The sequence below is a fragment of the Mustela nigripes genome, chromosome 1 (genome assembly GCF_022355385.1).
Source record: "Mustela nigripes isolate SB6536 chromosome 1, MUSNIG.SB6536, whole genome shotgun sequence".
Taxonomy (NCBI): domain Eukaryota; kingdom Metazoa; phylum Chordata; class Mammalia; order Carnivora; family Mustelidae; genus Mustela; species Mustela nigripes.
Window position 1 is genome coordinate 34,360,173 of NC_081557.1, and position 16,789 is coordinate 34,376,961.

At 37.0% G+C, this 16,789-nt stretch overlaps 1 protein-coding gene across 4 annotated transcripts in view; it reads right to left on the reverse strand.

The window, feature by feature from the left end:
- NUCB2 (nucleobindin 2) overlaps positions 1 to 16,789 on the reverse strand; it is a 49,249-nt gene that overhangs the window by 11,796 nt on the left and 20,664 nt on the right. For all 4 annotated transcript variants that reach the window (XM_059407680.1, XM_059407665.1, XM_059407674.1 and 1 more), the window contains 3 exons: positions 11,402 to 11,545; positions 10,749 to 10,856; positions 6,764 to 6,890 (listed from right to left, as the gene is read on the reverse strand). In XM_059407680.1, coding sequence (XP_059263663.1) covers positions 6,764 to 6,890; positions 10,749 to 10,856; positions 11,402 to 11,545 — 379 coding nt within the window. The remainder of the gene's footprint in view (positions 1 to 6,763; positions 6,891 to 10,748; positions 10,857 to 11,401; positions 11,546 to 16,789) is intronic.

The window sequence follows — 16,789 nt, forward strand, 5'->3', positions numbered from 1 at the left end:
TCTCTGCCTGCCTCTCTGCCTACTTGTGATCTCTCTCTGTCAAAAGAGTTTATTTATTTATTTGACAGAGAGAGATCACAAGTAGGCAGAGAGGCAGGCAGAGAGAGAGAGAGAGAGGAGGAAGCAGGCTCCCTGCCGAGCAAGGATCCTGATTCTGGACTCCATCCTAGGACCCTGAGATCATGACCTGAGCTGAAGGTGGAGGCTTAACCCACTGAGCCACCCGGGCACCCTAGGACTTATTTTTAAAGAAATACTAATTGTTTTACTTGTGAATAATTTTTTTAAAACAACCTACAGTGCTACAGTTTGGGGAACATGGCTGGTTCAATTGGTTAAGCACTGACTTTTTTTTTTTATTCATTTTTGGAGAGAGAGAGCATGAACAGGAAGAGGGATAGAGAGACCCAGCAGACTCCTCACTGAGCAGGGAGCCCAACAACGTGGGGTTCAGTATGGAGCCAAAGGCAGCAGCACTTAACTTACTGAGCCACCCAGGTGCCCCCCAGGTCTTGATCCCAGAGTTGTAAGTTAAACCCCACTTTTGACGCCACGGCTGGGCATGGAGCCTATTTAAAAACAAAACAAAACCCAAAAAAATAGCCAAATGAACAAACAAAAAACAAGCTACAGTTTACTGTAGTTGAATGGGTGAAGTGTATCTAGACTATTTCAGCTGAATTATAGAATTGAGCAAAATAGGCACACGTGTTGATTTGTTAAAAGTCAGAGTTCTCACTTAGGAAAAAGGAATGTACAAATAGGGAATCATGGAAGGCAAGAAAGAAATCTCTGACTCGGCATCAGGCAACTACAAATCAAAACCACAATGAGATACCACCTCACACCAGTCAGAATGACCAAAAACAAGTCAGGAAATGACAGATATTGGCAAAGTGGGGAAAAGAGGAACCCTCCTACACTGCTGGGAATGCAAGCTGGTGCAGCCACTTATTTCCACATACTGGTAAACAGTATGGACGGTCCTCAAAAAGTTGAAAATAGAGCTACCGTATGACCCAGCAATTGCATTACTGGGTATTTACCCTAAAGTTACAAATGGAGTGACCCGAAGGGGCACATGCACACCAATGTTTATAGCAGCAATGTCCAAGATAGCCAAACTACGGAAAGAGCCCAAATGGCTATCAACAGATGAACAGACAAAGAAGATGTGGGTGGAAAACTACTCAGCCATCAAAAAAATGAAATCTTGCCACTTACAGTGACGTGGATGGAACTAGAAGATATTATGCTAAGCAAACTAAGTCAATGAGAGAAACAAACTTACCATATGATCTCACTCATATGTGGAATTTAAGAAACAAAACAGAGGATCATAGGGGACAAGAGGAAAAAATAAAACAAGATGAAAACAGGGGTGCCTGGGTTAATCATCTGCCTCCAGCTCAGGTCATGATCCTGAGGTCCCCTGCTCAGCAGGAAATCTGCTTTTCCCTCTGTCATGCTGTGCTTCTTTCTCTCCCTCTCTTTCTCTCAAATGAATTAAAAAAAATCTTTAAAAAATAGAAAAAATATATATTACAGAAGCAATGAGCACACCTAACGCCAGTCTTTGGTCTGTAATATCATTTCCCACTAAAATGAACCAGGAATCCTCAGAGAAACGACTCATTCCAGGCCTGAGGCAGGGTAGGTACAAGATGAACCCAGAACATTTTGTTATACTAGAAAGTAAGAAACTGCTTAATGTAGTGAAATTAAGATTTCACTGAATTCTTTCAATGGCACTGTACAAATTTTACTTATGAAGAAAAGATTTGTCCTAAGACCCAGGCCTAAAGGATATGACCAAACAGTGAAGCACATGAAAAGATATTTAGCCTCACCCCAAACAGGAGAAATACATGTTAAAACTACGCTATTATACTAACAGAATGGTCAAACTCTTAAAATTTGAAGATACATACTATTAACAGGATGTAAGAAATTACAAGAGTATATACTGATACAAGGTCTGTGCAGGTGGCAATATCTATCAAAATTACAAATACATATATATATAGTTTCTCTGCAGAGAACTTACCCTACAGATAATTTTACACAGATATGGAGTGATAGATGTACAAGAGTGTTTGCTAGAAATAACCCAAAAGGCCATCACCAGTAGCCCTAGTTAAATAAATTATGGTATATCAATATAATGGAAATCTATGCAGCTGCAAAAGAAACTTTTTTTTTAAATGAAGATGGTCTCTATGTACTAATACAGAATGACCTCCAAATAGGATGTTAAAAGAAAAATACAAAGCGCCAAATGTGTTTTACATGCTGCCTTTTGCACAAGAAGAGAGGAAAAATAAGGATTTTTATTTGTATTTGCTTATATAAGAATGAAGAAATCGAAGGATAATGTTTGGGGCAGTGGGAACTTACAGGGTACAAAAATATCAGAGCACTTTTACTCTATGTCTTCTATAGTTTCTAGTTTTCACCCATGTCAATGCATTACTTATTTTAAAACTACACCCCCCCCAAAAAAGGACCCTTTAAGTCTTTCTTCCAATTATTAGAAATTTCAATTCATAAATTCTGAATCAGTGAGAAAACACTCATAAGCTTTCTAAGCATCAGTTTTCTTTAGACCATGAAATTCAGCACCTATTTGGAATAAAGAAAATATTGCCAAGATTGAAGGGATGGAAGTTGTCTAACAGGAAAGTAATCTCAAGGTACCTTAGGCCCAGCTTTAAGGATGGAATGTCCTTCTATGTCTGACTACCTGAGTAGGAGTGTATGAGCTCAGTTTACCTCTCATTGATATCCTTAATCTCAGGATAAGGAGTGTTTGTTTGTTTGTTTGTTTAGACAGAGAGAGAGAGCACAAGCAGGCAGAGTAGCAGGCAGAGTGAGAGAGAGAAGCAGGCTCCCTGTTGAGTAAGGAGCCTGACATGGGGCTCCATCCAAGGACCCTGGGATCATGACCTGAGCCCAAGGCAGTTGCTTAACCAACTGAGCCACCCAGGCGCCCCCAGTATGTGTTTTCTATGTCTATTCACCAGCAGGAAGTTTAATGCTCTATACAAGCATTTGTCCAATATGATCCACTGACCAGAGTCACATGTTTAAAATGCATCTTACAGGGATGCCTGGGTTGCTCAGCGGGTTAAGCCTCTGCCTTCAGCTCAGGCCATGGTCTCAGGGTCCTGGGATCGAGCCCTACATCAGGCTTTCTGCTCAGCAGGAAGCCTGCTTCCCCCTCTTCCTCTGCCTGCCTGCCTACTTATGATCACTCTCTCTCTGTGTGTCCAATAAATAAATAAAATCTTTAAAAATAAATAAGTAAAAATAAAATAAAATGCATCTTACTCACTCTCAGAATCAGAAATTCTAGAGATAAGATCCAGTAAACTGCATTTTTAACTAGCTCCCCAGGTGATTCCTTTGTGATATAAAGTTTACCAGGAGTAAAGGTTCAGGTGTTTATTAAGGTCAATGAACCATTCAGATAACCAGCCTATGGGGACATGTCACAAAGACAGAGATGCCAGCTGGAAGGATCTCCCACTTGCCAAATCTAACCTCTTGATTTTCATTCATAACTAGAAAGGCCATTCCAACTTAACAAAGAACTTGCTCAACTTGTCATCTAGTGTTTTTTGGTATTATTTTCTACACTGATATCTTTGAATCATTTGTACTTATTCTGATTTGAATGAGAGAGAGATCTAACTGTACCTTTTCCAAATGGCTATCCAATTGTATCAACATTATTCTCTTTAAAAATCTATCTTGATCCCACTAATAATGACATATATCACCTTTAATTCAAACTAAATTCTAAATGTATTTACTTTTACTTCTGGTATTTCTATTCAGTTCCATTGGTCTTTCTACCTATATGCCAAAACCATACAGTTCTCATGAGTGAGGCTTAGTGATAGGTTTTAATATCTAACATAACTATTTAGTCCTTCATTGTTCTTTTTTTTTTTTTAAGATTTTATTTATTTATTTGCCATAGAGAGAAATCACAAGTAGGCAGAGAGAGAGGGAGAAGCAGGCTCCCTGCGGAGCAGAGAGCCCAACGCGGGGCTCGATCCGAGGACCCTGAGATCATGACCCGAGCCGAAGGCAGCAGCTCAACCCACTGAGCCACCCAGGCGCCCCATAGTCCTTCATTGTTCTTTTTCCAAGGTATGTAGCTTATCTTCCTTGTTTCCTTTTTCATATGAACTTTAAAATTAACTTGTCTAGTATTGGGAGGAAAGTAGATATTTTTTATTTGGATCATGCTAAATTTATAAATTAACCTAAGGAAAATTGACATGTTTATAATGTTGAGTCTTTGTATCAAAAAAAATGGTATGTCTTTTCATTTTTTTCAAGTCTACTACTTTTGCATCTTTCAGGAGTATTTTAAAGCTTTTGGTCTGTAAGTCCAATTTTTTAATAGGTTTACTCTGAGTATTTTATCTTTGTTGGTATCTGTAAATAGAGTCTTTTCTTCCATTATATCTTGTAACTGGCTGTTGCATATGAAAAGTACTGATTTCTATATATTAAATTTACCTTGCTGAATTTTCCTGTTGTTTATTTTTTTAGTCAATTATTTTGAGATTTCCAAGTATAAAATCATATTACCTGCAAACAGAAATGGTTTTATCAGCTCCTTTTCAATGACTTTACCTCCAATTTTTTTTTTAATTTATATAATTGTTTTGGCTAGTACCTCCAATGCAATGCTAATTAGTAGTGGTGACTGTGGACATCATTGTCTTATTCCTGATTTTAGTTAGAATACAAAATTGTATTTCCCCAGTAAGTATGATGTGGCTGAGTTAGACATACCTGATCGTGTTACAGAAGTATCTATTGATTACTATTTTATTACTTTTCTAAAATTAAGGAGGGGTATTAAATTTTGTCAATTGCTCCTTTTCTATAGATATGGAGACAGTCGTTTGATATAGGAGATTACTTTCTAGTTGGTCCGAAGTTTGTGGGTTACTGTTAAGCTGATACAGATTACTTTCTTATCTGTGGATATCTTCACATTTCAAAAATTCTACTTCATAGCTATTTAATCTCCTCAAAGTCTAAAATTAAAAAAATATAGGAGCATGAATAGGCAGAGTGGAGGATTTTTAGGGCAGTGAAACTACTCTGCATGAAACGGTAATGGTAGATACATATCATTATAGATTTATCCAAACCCATGAATGTAAAACACCAAAAGTGAACTCTGGTGTTAACTATGGACTTGGGTGATTATGATGTGTGATATATGTCGGTGTATGTAGGTTCATCAATTGTAAAAATTTGTAAAAATTTGTAAAAAATTTGTAAAAATTTACCATTCTGGTGGATAATGCTAGTAATGAAAGAGGTTATTTGTGTTTGGGGGTATATGGGAAATTTGTGCACCTTTACTTCAATTTTACTGTAAACCTTACACCGCTCTAAAAAAAAAAATCTTAATTTTATTTATTTATTTATTTTAGAGAGAGCATGCTTGGGCATGAGCGGGGAGCGGGGTGGGGGTGGGGGAAGGGGCAGAAGGAGAGGGATAAATGATCTTGAGCAGACACTGCACTGAGCTTGGAGCCCCATACAAGGCAGGGCTCTATCTCACAATCCTGAGATCACAACTTGAGTCAAAACCAAGAGGTGAATGTTTAACTAACTCTGCCACCCAGGCACCCCAAATCTTAAATTTTTTTTAAAGATTATTTATTTATTTATTTGACAGAGAGAGAGATCACAAGTAGGCAGAGAGGCAGACAGAGGAAGGGGGGAAGCAGGCTCCCTGCCGAGTAGAAACCCCAATGTGGGGCTCGATCCCAGGACCCTGAGATCATAACCTCAGCCAAAGGTAGAGGCTTAACCCACTGAGCCACCCAGATGCCCCCAAATCTTAATTTTTAAAGACAGAAGTTTCAAAGATTTATTCTAACTTATCCTTTGTCCTTTGACTTCTTGATTTCTTTTGTCACACCAAAATTTTTTATCTTTATTTCTATTCATGTGATGATTTATAGTATTAGATTTCCTAATATTAAGTCAGTCTTGCATTCCTAAAATAAATCTACTTGCTATTTTGATATACAATAATTTTGGTTTTGGCATCAATAACATATTAAGAGTATGAAAGCTTTCCTTCTTTTTCTGTGCTCTGGAATAGTTTAAATAGCATTGACAATCTGTTCTTTAAAAAAAAAAGATTAATTTATTTTTACTTGATAAAGAGAAGGAGTAGAGGGAGAGATAAGGAAGAGAATCCCAAGGAGACTCCTCACTGACTGTGGAGCCCAACATGGGGCTCGATCTCATAATCAACCTTCAGATCATGACCTGAGCTGAAACCAAGAGGTAGACACTTAACCAACTGAGCCACCCAGGTGACCCCGAGAATCTGTTCTTTAATAGTTTAATAGAATTCCTTTTGACACTCTCTGGGCCTGGTATGGTTTTCTTAGAGCATCTCTGACAATTTTTCTATTTCATCTATGGAAATTGTTATAATTCGATTTTCTCTCTTTTGGTTTCCTTTGATGTTATTCTTCCTCCTTGAATTCAGTGGCTTAATTAATTACTTTTCATTGACATAATAATTTAAGGCTAATCATTTTGACTTTTGAATGATATGAATATATTACCTATTTTAAAAACTAAATTTTAAAAATTAAGAGAAGAAAAATCAATACTACCATTAAATTTTGACTAGAAGAACATGGTATGTGACAATATAAGCTGACTTGAACATATGCTGAAACTTTCCTACTTTTTCTTTAGCACTTACCTTGAAGAGAATCCAATTTAGCTTTAATTAGCATTCTTAACCTTGCCACTTCTTGCCTTTTCAGCTCATCAAGTTTTGTCCTCACATGGTGACTTACTAAATCCAGTTCTTTGCTTAGCCTCCCACTCTGTTAAAATTAACAAGTTAGCTTTATTTATTACATTCCTTTTTTAGATCAGACACAATATATTAAAATGAGGGATATGATAAAGTAGTGATAGATGCTTTTGACTAATTTAGATAAATGTGATATTACAAAAAGATTTCTTTTAAAAGATACTCAGTTTATAACTCTAAAAGAAAGATATGTGGGACGCCTGGGTGGCTCAGTTGGTTAAGCAGCTGCCTTCGGCTCAGGTCATGATCCCAGCGTCCTGGGATCGAGTCCCACATCGGGCTCCTTGCTCAGCAGGGAGCCTGCTTCTCCCTCTGCCTCTGCCTGCCATTCTGTCTGCCTGTGCTCGCTCTCTCCCCCTCTCTCTCTCTGATAAATAAATAAAATCTTTAAATAAATAAATAAATAAATAAATAAATAAAATAAAAGAAAGATATGTAAAAACTATATATTCTAGAAAGAACCAAAATGTCATCAAGTGATCAATGGATAAAGGAGATGTGTACACATATACAATGGAATATTAGTCAACCATGAAAAAGAATGAAATCTTGCCATTTGCAATGACATGGATGGACCTAGAGAGTATTATACTAAGCAAAATGAGTCAGAGAAAGACAAATACCACGTGATTTCACTCATATGTGGAACTGAAGAAAGAAAGCAGATGAATATGGGGTGGGGAAAGAGGCAAACCATAAAAGAGACTCTAAACTACAGAAAAACACACTGAGGGTTACTGGAAGGGAGGTGGGCAGGGAGGATGGCTTAAACAGTGATGGGTATTAAGGAGGATATTTATTGTAATGAGCACTGGGTGTTGTATCTAAATGACGAATCACAAAATTCTGTACCTGAAACTAATATTATACTGCATGTTAACTGGAATTTATAAAACTTTGGAGAAAGAAAGAAAAAGATAAAAATAAAAACCATACAATTGAAAGCATAATTAAAGCACAAAGGAAAAACTCAAAAAGTAACTGGAATTGCAAAATGGTACAGCCACTTTGAAAAACAGTTTGGCAGTTCCTCAAAAAGTTAAACACAGAATTACCATAAGATCCAGCAAATCCATTCTTAGGTATATACGTAAAGAATTGTGACATATGTTCACATAAAAACCTGTACCTGAATGTTCACAGCAGCATTATTCATACTAGCATAAAAAGTAGAAATGACCAAATGTCCATCAGCTGATGAGTTGATAACCAAAATATGGAATATCCATAAAGGGAGATATTGTTCAGTCATAAAAAGAAATGAATGTACTAATATAAGCTACAATACAATGAACCTTGAAAAACATTATGCTCGGTCAAAGAAACCACACACAAAAGACCACATATTGTATAATTCCATTTATATGGAATGTCCAAAGTAGGCAAATCCATAGATATAGAAAGAAGACCAAGGGACAAGAAGAGGGGGGAATGGGGAGAGATAGCTTAATGGGCACCTGGCTTCTTTTGGGGAGGAACGAAATTGTTTAAAAGTAGATAGTACTGAGGGCCACCTGTAGATACACCACTGAATTGTATGCTTTAAAGGCACAAGTTTTAAGGTATGTGAATTACATTTCAATAAAGTCATCTTAAAAAATAACTTGGCCACCTTAAACTTTAGTAATTACACATATAAATGACTTTTCAAAATTAATCTTTTTTAGCTTGTCTCCTTTGATTACTTTTCTCATAGGTAAGTTTGTGTTCCAAAATGTAAGAAACAAAATAGTTAATAGCTTACTTTCTCTTGTTTATAAGTTCATTTGCAATCACAAACTGCAAATCTGACTAGCAATCAGGCAGACAAACATTTTAGGACTAAGTCCATGGGGCCCACTGCAGAAGATAAAGAACTACAAGGGAGACCAAGAAAGAATGTTCAGAGGTAAGAAGGAGAACTAGGAGAATTTGCTGTTATGGAAGCAAAAAAAGCAATATACTCAATGAGATAGTGGTCATCATTATTACATATAACAATGGTTCTCAAAATGTGGTCCCCAAGTAGAAGCATTAGCACCAACAGCGAACTTTAGAAATGTAAGCTCTAGACTTACTGAATCACAAAATCTATAGGTGGGGCCCAGGAATCTGTGTTTCAATAAGCCTAAAATCTGAGAACCACCAAGATGATAGAAAGGAGTCCAGTAAGAAGAGGAATAAAAAGTATCCACTGGGGGCGCCTGGGTGTCTCAGTAGGTTAAGCCTCTGCCTTTGGCTCAGGTCATAATCCCAGGGTCCTGAGATGGAGCCCCACATCAGACTCTCTGCTTACTGGGGAACCTGCCTCCCCCCTTCCACCCTGCTCTCTGCCTACTTGTGATCTCTCTGTCAAATAAATAAATAAAATATTTTTTAAAAAGTATTCACTGGATTTGGCAATTAAGAAGTCACTGACAGGGGCGCCTGGGTGGCTGAGTAGGTTAAAGCCTCTGCCTTCGGCTCAGGTCACGATCCCACAGTCCTGGGATCAAGCCCCCCATCGGGCTCTCTGCTCAGCAGGGAGCCTGCTTCCTCCTCTCTCTCTCTCTCTGCCTACTTGTGATCTCTGTCTGTCAAATAAATAAATAAAATCTAAAAAAAAAAAAAAAAGTCACTGACATCCTTCATAAAAGTATATTCAGTGGAGTGATAGGGGCAAAGCCATAATCTTTCCAGTCAGCAATATTTGTGAAGTGAAGAAATGTACTATGATTCCCCTTTCAAAATACTTGACTGAGGGGCATCTGGGTGGCTCAGTCATTAAGCTTCTGCCTTCAGCTCAGGTCATGATCCCAGGGTCCCAGGATGGAGCCCCACATTGGGCTCCCTGCTCAGCTGGGAGTCTGCTTCTCCCTCTCCCTCTGCTGCCACTCCCTCTGCTTGTGCTCTCTCCCTCTCTCTCTGTCAAAATAAACAAATAAAATCTTTAAAAAACCAAAAACAAAAACATGACCAAAATAATTAGCTGAAAAGGTAAGGACAAATTCTAACTTTTTTTCTGACAGTTTTTCCTAAGTCTTCCTGAGCTATGTATAATGATTCCTATTGTCTATTTTAATTCTTATATCTTTTTAATTGAATAACTGTCTAACTTACTAAATTTCATCTCCCCTTGACCCAGCAGGGAAGAAGAACTGATTGTGAAAGGCAGACAGTTATAAAAGTATTCCCATACCCCAGGATTATCTCTATTATACTTCCTATTATACTTATAATTATACTTATATATTTACGATTATTCCTATTATACTTCCACCTTTTCTGTTAGCCACAAATAATGTTCTTTAAAAAAAAAAAAGATTTATTTATTCATTTGAGAGAGAGAGAGAAAGTGAGAGAAGGGAAGGGGTAGGGGGAGAGGGAGAGAGAGAATTTCAAGCAGACTCCACACTGACCGTGAGCCCAACACATGGTTCAATTTCATGACCCTGAGATCATGACCTGAGTGGAAACCAAGAATTGGACATTTAACCCACTGAGCCACCCAGGCATCCTGCCATAAATAATGTTTTAATCCTAACTTAAGAAGATAAGAGACACTGAAAGTTCTACATTAAATATTATTTACTCTAGGACATTAGTTCCATAGATCAAATTAATTCTTCAAAGGAAATATAAGATCACTCTCAAAATAATCCAGGGAAATTATTGGCACAATGCTATTACCTCTATCAGGAAAAATGACTTCCCCACTGCTGAAATTAGGTGCCCATTCTAAGCATTTCCAAAATATATTATACCCCCATCATATTTTCATGCTAATAAGCTTTTTTTCTAGATATTACTTACTCAGAATAAATAAGAGCTTCATCTTTGTATTCCTAATATTTAATTCAGTGTCTGGGATGTTCTAATGTTTGTTAAATAATTATTTAATTACATTTACCTTTATTTCCTCTATGTCTGCTTTCTGGAGCTTTTCTCTGAAATGATTATCTGTTTCCAGCACATCAATCACTTGCTTAAGATATTCGTCATAATAAAGTCCAGTATCCTTCAAATTAAGAAACAAACAATAATGTTTCTCAAAGCTTTTCCTTCCCTGCATCTAAAGATCTCAATCCTAAAAAAAAAAAAAAAAAAAGACTAGCAAAATGGCATTGAGACACATCTACTCTGATAACTGGGACAAAGTTAAAAAGCTGTATTTTTCAAATGAGGAATTTTATATCAGAACCAATATATAGTTTTTACATAAAGGTAAATATTCTATATGGCTTGGATAATGAGGACCTAATAATATTAGTTAGTTGATTTTACTCCACTGTCACCTGTCTCTTCTTTTAATATAATACAATCTTTTCTTGGCTAGTGAGCTCTCCATTGGAAATGTATTATGATTAATATTCTCCTGTGCATTATTTAATATATGAACTACATTAAATAAACAATGTCTAATATTAACAACATAAGCTTATCCAGTATTCTTTTACTGATATTTCAGAAATAGTTCTTAAATGTACAATTTTACAAGTAACAAATATTAGCAACATTTGGTTAAAATTCTTCCCACAAGATTATCTTTATCATTTCACTTACTGGTGGTTCTATCTTTGCGCTGTCCACAGGTTGAGTATTTTTTACTTTTGTCTTGTCTATGTCTATAGGCACAGCTTCAAGGGCAGTAAGTAGACAGGAAACCAAAAGAAAACAATATCGTAGTAAGATGGTCCTCCACATCATCTGAAATAAAGGTATTATTATAGTAAGGTCCCAAAAAAATGTCTTCAAACTATATACATACATTCCCAATGCCATGTTAATAATATATACCTAATTTCAAGAAATTTAATACAATAAAATTGTTCTAGAGAGGTTAAAATATAGACTATAGCTTATCAAAATAATGCTTAAAACAGATCACTAAAGAAAATTAGGGGAGAAATGCTTTTCAACTAAAATTAAAAAGAAAACAAAATTTTGGTTTTTTTTTAATTTTTTTTAAAGATTTTATTTATTTATTTGACTGAGAGAGAGAGAGAGAGGACAAGTAGAGGGAGTGACGGAGAGGGAGAAGCAGACTTCCTACTGAGCAGGAAGCCCATCATGGGGCTCGATCCCAGGACCCCAGGATCATGACCCCAGCTGAAGGCAGACGCCCAACCAATTGAGCCATCCAGGAAGGAGGAGCCCCAGGAAGCAAAATTCTGAAGTTTAAACAGCTTATAGTATAAGAAAACATTTAGTTAATTATAAAAGCTTAAAATAAAAATGATAATAAGGGTCTCAAAAGCTTAAAAAATTAAAAATTTAAAAATTTTTTAAAAGCTTTAAAAATAGCCCAAATTTAAGGAAAGGAGAAGTAAGGAAAAACTATATTTTTTCGATTAAAATACTAGAGAGCCAAATTTTTCTAGATATATTTAATTTAGCTTCAATCTAATTTTGAAAATAAGTTGCTCTATAAATATAAGTTGATTAAAAGAGACAACTAGATAAAATACTTTTGGCCTTATAAACATTATTTTAGGGCGCCTGGGTGGCTCAGTGGGTTAAGCCGCTGCCTTCGGCTCAGGTCATGATCTCAGAGTCTTGGGATCGAGTCCCGCATCGGGCTCTCTGCTCAGCGGAGAGCCTGCTTCCCTCTCTCTCTCTCTCTGCCTGCCTCTCCATCTACTTGTGATTTCTCTCTGTCAAATAAATAAATAAAATCTTTTAAAAAATAAATAAATAAACATTATTTTATCATAGTAGTCATTTGCTAAAATTCTTTTCAGTCAATAATTTTTCAAATAAACAAATCAATAAAATATCAAGCTTGAAACAAGAGAGGAACAAGTATTGCTATTCCCACAATATTATTCAGATTTTGTTTATTTAAACAGTTTCCACTCCATATGGATCTTTAGTAGCTGTGAAGGATCAACTATAAGAAATAGAATGAATAAAAATCTCATATTTAATTGATTTTATACACATAGACTCATGTTAGGGTCCAAGTCAAGAATATTGGTCTGAGCAACAGTGTGAATATACCTTATTTAACTCAGAATCTCCCAAACTTAAATAACCATGGACTTTCTAAAGTTACATTTTTATCCATAAAACACAATTTGGAAAAGAGTATACTGCCTTGTTTTTGCCACAACTCTACATAGCAGATAGGGCAGTGAATTGTTTTACAGGTGAAGAAAATTTGAATTAAAATAATTCACTCACAGAGCAAGGTCTCATATTACAAAATCACTAGAACTCACATTTTAGTGCTATTTCTAGTATATCAAATTCTTTAGCATCTCTCTTGAGATATAACTCACATGCCATAAAATTCACCCATTTAAGGTACAGGGTTTGTCTATGCTGTAAAGCTGCTTCTCAAAGTTTAGTTCTCAAACCTGAAGGATCAAATCACCTGGGAGCTTGATTCTCAAGGCTGTACCCAAGACCTCTGAAATCAGAATCACTGGGGTGAGGTCCAGAACCTGTTTTAAGAAACTTTCCAAGTAGGGCACCTGGGTGACTCAGTTGATTAAGTGACAGCCTTCGGCTCAGGTCATGGTCCTGGAGTCTCAGGACAGAGTCCTACATTGGGCTCCCTGCTCAGCAGGGATTCTGCTTCTCCTTCTGACACCCCCCTACCCCAGCTTTCTCTCTCTCTCTTTCTCTCTCTCAAATAAATAAATAAAATCTTTAGGGGGAAGAAATAAAGAAACTTTCCAGGTACTGGGCTGCTGAAGGGGAGGAGGCAGAGGGATGGGATAACTGGATGCTGGACATTGAGGAGGGCACGTGATGTAATGAGCACTGGCTATTCTAGAAGGCTGATGAATCACTGATCTCTACCTCTGAAACCAATAATACATCATATGTTAATTAATTGAATTTAAATTTTAAAAAGTTGGAAGGAAGGAAGGAAAGAAGGAAGAAAGGAAAGAACTTTCGGGTATTTCCTCCATACATATGCTTAAGCCCAAGATTCCTTCTCCTCTAGGGCACTAGTTCTTCCACATGATCATCATGAGTAAATGTTTTTCAGGATGAAATGTTTGGGAGATGATGGCTCAATGAAGCTAAATAAAGTTTTCATCATTGCAAGGCTTTCGGAACTTGTGATGGGCTACTATGCATTATGAATCTTTAATAGAAGGATGATTTGTTTCTCCACAGAAAGTACATCTACCATGAATCACGTCCTCTTCCCAGAATTATTTTTTATGACAACCAAAGTTTATTTCTCATTCATGCTTCATGCCCATTACAGGTGTATATTTTATTTTTGGTTTTCATTTTTTTTTAAAGATTTTATTTATTTACTTGACAGACAGAGATCACAAGTAGGCAGAGAGGGAGAGAGGAAGAAGCAGGCTCCCTGCTGAGCAGAGAGCCCAATGCGGGGCTCGATCCCAGGACCCAGAGATAATGATCTGAGCTGAAGGCAGAGGCTTTAAGCCACTGAGCCACTCAGGCGCACCTTGGTTTTCATTTCTGAGAGATAATTCACATGCCACAAAGCTTATTCTTTGAAATTGTACAATTCAGAGGATAACTGTATATTCACAAGGTTATGCAATTATCACCACTAATTTTTTTTTAATATTTTCATCACTCCAAAAAGAACTCTGTGCCCATTAACAGTCCTCTCTCTCCATTCCCTCATTCTCACAACACCTAGCAACCATTAATCCACGTTCAGTCCGTATAGATTTGCCTATTGTGGACATTTCATATATATGGAATCATATAACATGTAGTCTTTTGTATCTGGCTTTTTTCATTTTGCACTGTATTTTCAAAGCCCAATCTTGTTATAACATGCATCAGTACTTCATTCTTTTGTATAGCATTCGTATATACCACATTTTGTTTATCAATTCATCAGTTGATGGACATTTGGGTTGTTTCTACTTTTTTTGCTACTGTGAATATTTGTGTTCAAGTTATTGAGTTACTATGCTTTTAGTTCTTCAGTTACATAACAAGGAGTAGAATGGCCAGGTCTATTTGGTGACACCATGTTTAAGTTTTTGAGGAACTGCCAAACTATCTTCCATAGCACCATTTTACATTCCCACCAGCAATATATGAGGCTTCCAATCGCTCCACATCCTCACCAACATGTGTTGTCGTCTTTTATATTACAGCCAACCTACTAGATGTGAAGTGGTGTCTCATTTTGATTTCAATTTGTATTTCATTAGCTAATAATGCAAGGCATCTTTGCATGTATTTATTAGCTATCTCTTTACATTTTTTAAAAAGATTTTATTTATTTATTTGACAGAAAGAGACACAGCAAGAGAAGGAACACAAGCAGGGGAAGTGGACGAGGGAGAAGTAGGCTTCCTGCTGAGCAGGAAGCCCAATGTGGGGCTTGATCCTTGAACCCTGGGATCATGACCTGAGCCAAAGGCAGATGCTTAACAACAGAGCCACCCAGGCACCCGCTTCTACACAATTTCTAAAGTTTAATCAAGTCTCCATGGCACCTAACACGGTACACATATAATTGGAAAATGAGTAAGTGCTAACATTATTTGAATAGTCTTTCTATAAATGTGCATGCAGAAGATCAGCTGAGAGGTACACCTCTGTAACTTCATTCTGCAGACCACCTCAGGAACTGTGACTAGCCCTGGATATGGCTAACCCAGAGTTTAGAAGAATCTTTCATGCAGATTCCCCCCTCCCACCCATACTACCTCCAGCATCCTATTCTCTCCTCCTTCTACCACTTAACACAACATACACAAGGGCAATTCATAAGCAGTTCTATCTTAGCAGTTGGCAGCTGTCAGATTATTTTGAAATATGCTCTTTTCAAAAATACTGTCCACCTTTACTTCAATATACAATAGAGACCTGAGATTAATAGAATTAAAATATAGTTAATTGAATCTTGGAAGTGGAATCCCTTTTGCAATTTGTCTCTTCTTCTCTCACTGTTCTGCCAGGTTTCCCATAAATGAGAAAGCAAGTCAAGAGAGGAATATGTTTGTGCGTATGAATGTGTGTGTGCGCACCCACACACACTTCAGCATCTCAAAATGACGAAGTAACAAAAAGTCTCTGGGTATCTACTCTAAAACATTTACTGAATGTATGGCTCATTAACTTTTAATTGGGACCCAGACTTATTACATAACAATAGAAACCATCAATTGAGTGTTTACAGTGTACCAAACAGTATGCTACATTTTTTTTATATTAAGTAAATAATGACTCTGAAATAAGTATTATGATCACCAATTTAAAGTACAGGAAACTGAAAAATAATAAATAAGTAAATAAATAAAGTACAGGACACGGAGACGTATCAGTTTAAAAACCTGATTGGGTTCACACAGGAGTAAGTCATACAGCCAAAAGTTTAGGCCTGGGAATGACTTGACTCCAAAGCTTATGACTGTTTTTATTTTTTATTAAAGATTTTACTTATTTATTTGACAGAGAGAAAGATCACAAGTAGGCAGAGAGGCAGGCAGAGAGAGGGGGTGGGGTAGGAGGCTCCCTGCTGAGCAGAGAGCCTGATGCGGGGCTCGATCCCAGGACCCTGAGATTATGACCTGAGCCAAAGGCAGAGGCTTAACCCACTGAGCCACCCAGGTGCCCCTTATGACTGTTTTTAAGCAGTGGTTCTCAAAGTGTGATCCCTGGACCAGCAGCAGCAGCATCACCTGGGAGTTAGTTAGAAATGCACATTATCAAGGCTTCCTCCAGACTTCTAAATTGGAGATTCGGGGAGGGGAGACATAATCTGTTTTAACAAGCCCTATAGGTGATTCTGATGCATGCTAACATTTGAAAACATACTGCCTCTCTTTGCTCTATTATTCACAACCTCCTCTGCAAAGAGAGACAAAGAGAACACTTATCTGAAGAGTAAATTTAGATCCTCAAGGAACAGAGAAATGGGTGTTACATCTAAGAAGAGTAAGGCAAAATTAAATTTAGGTCTATATTCTAATTCCAGCTGCACCACTAACTTGC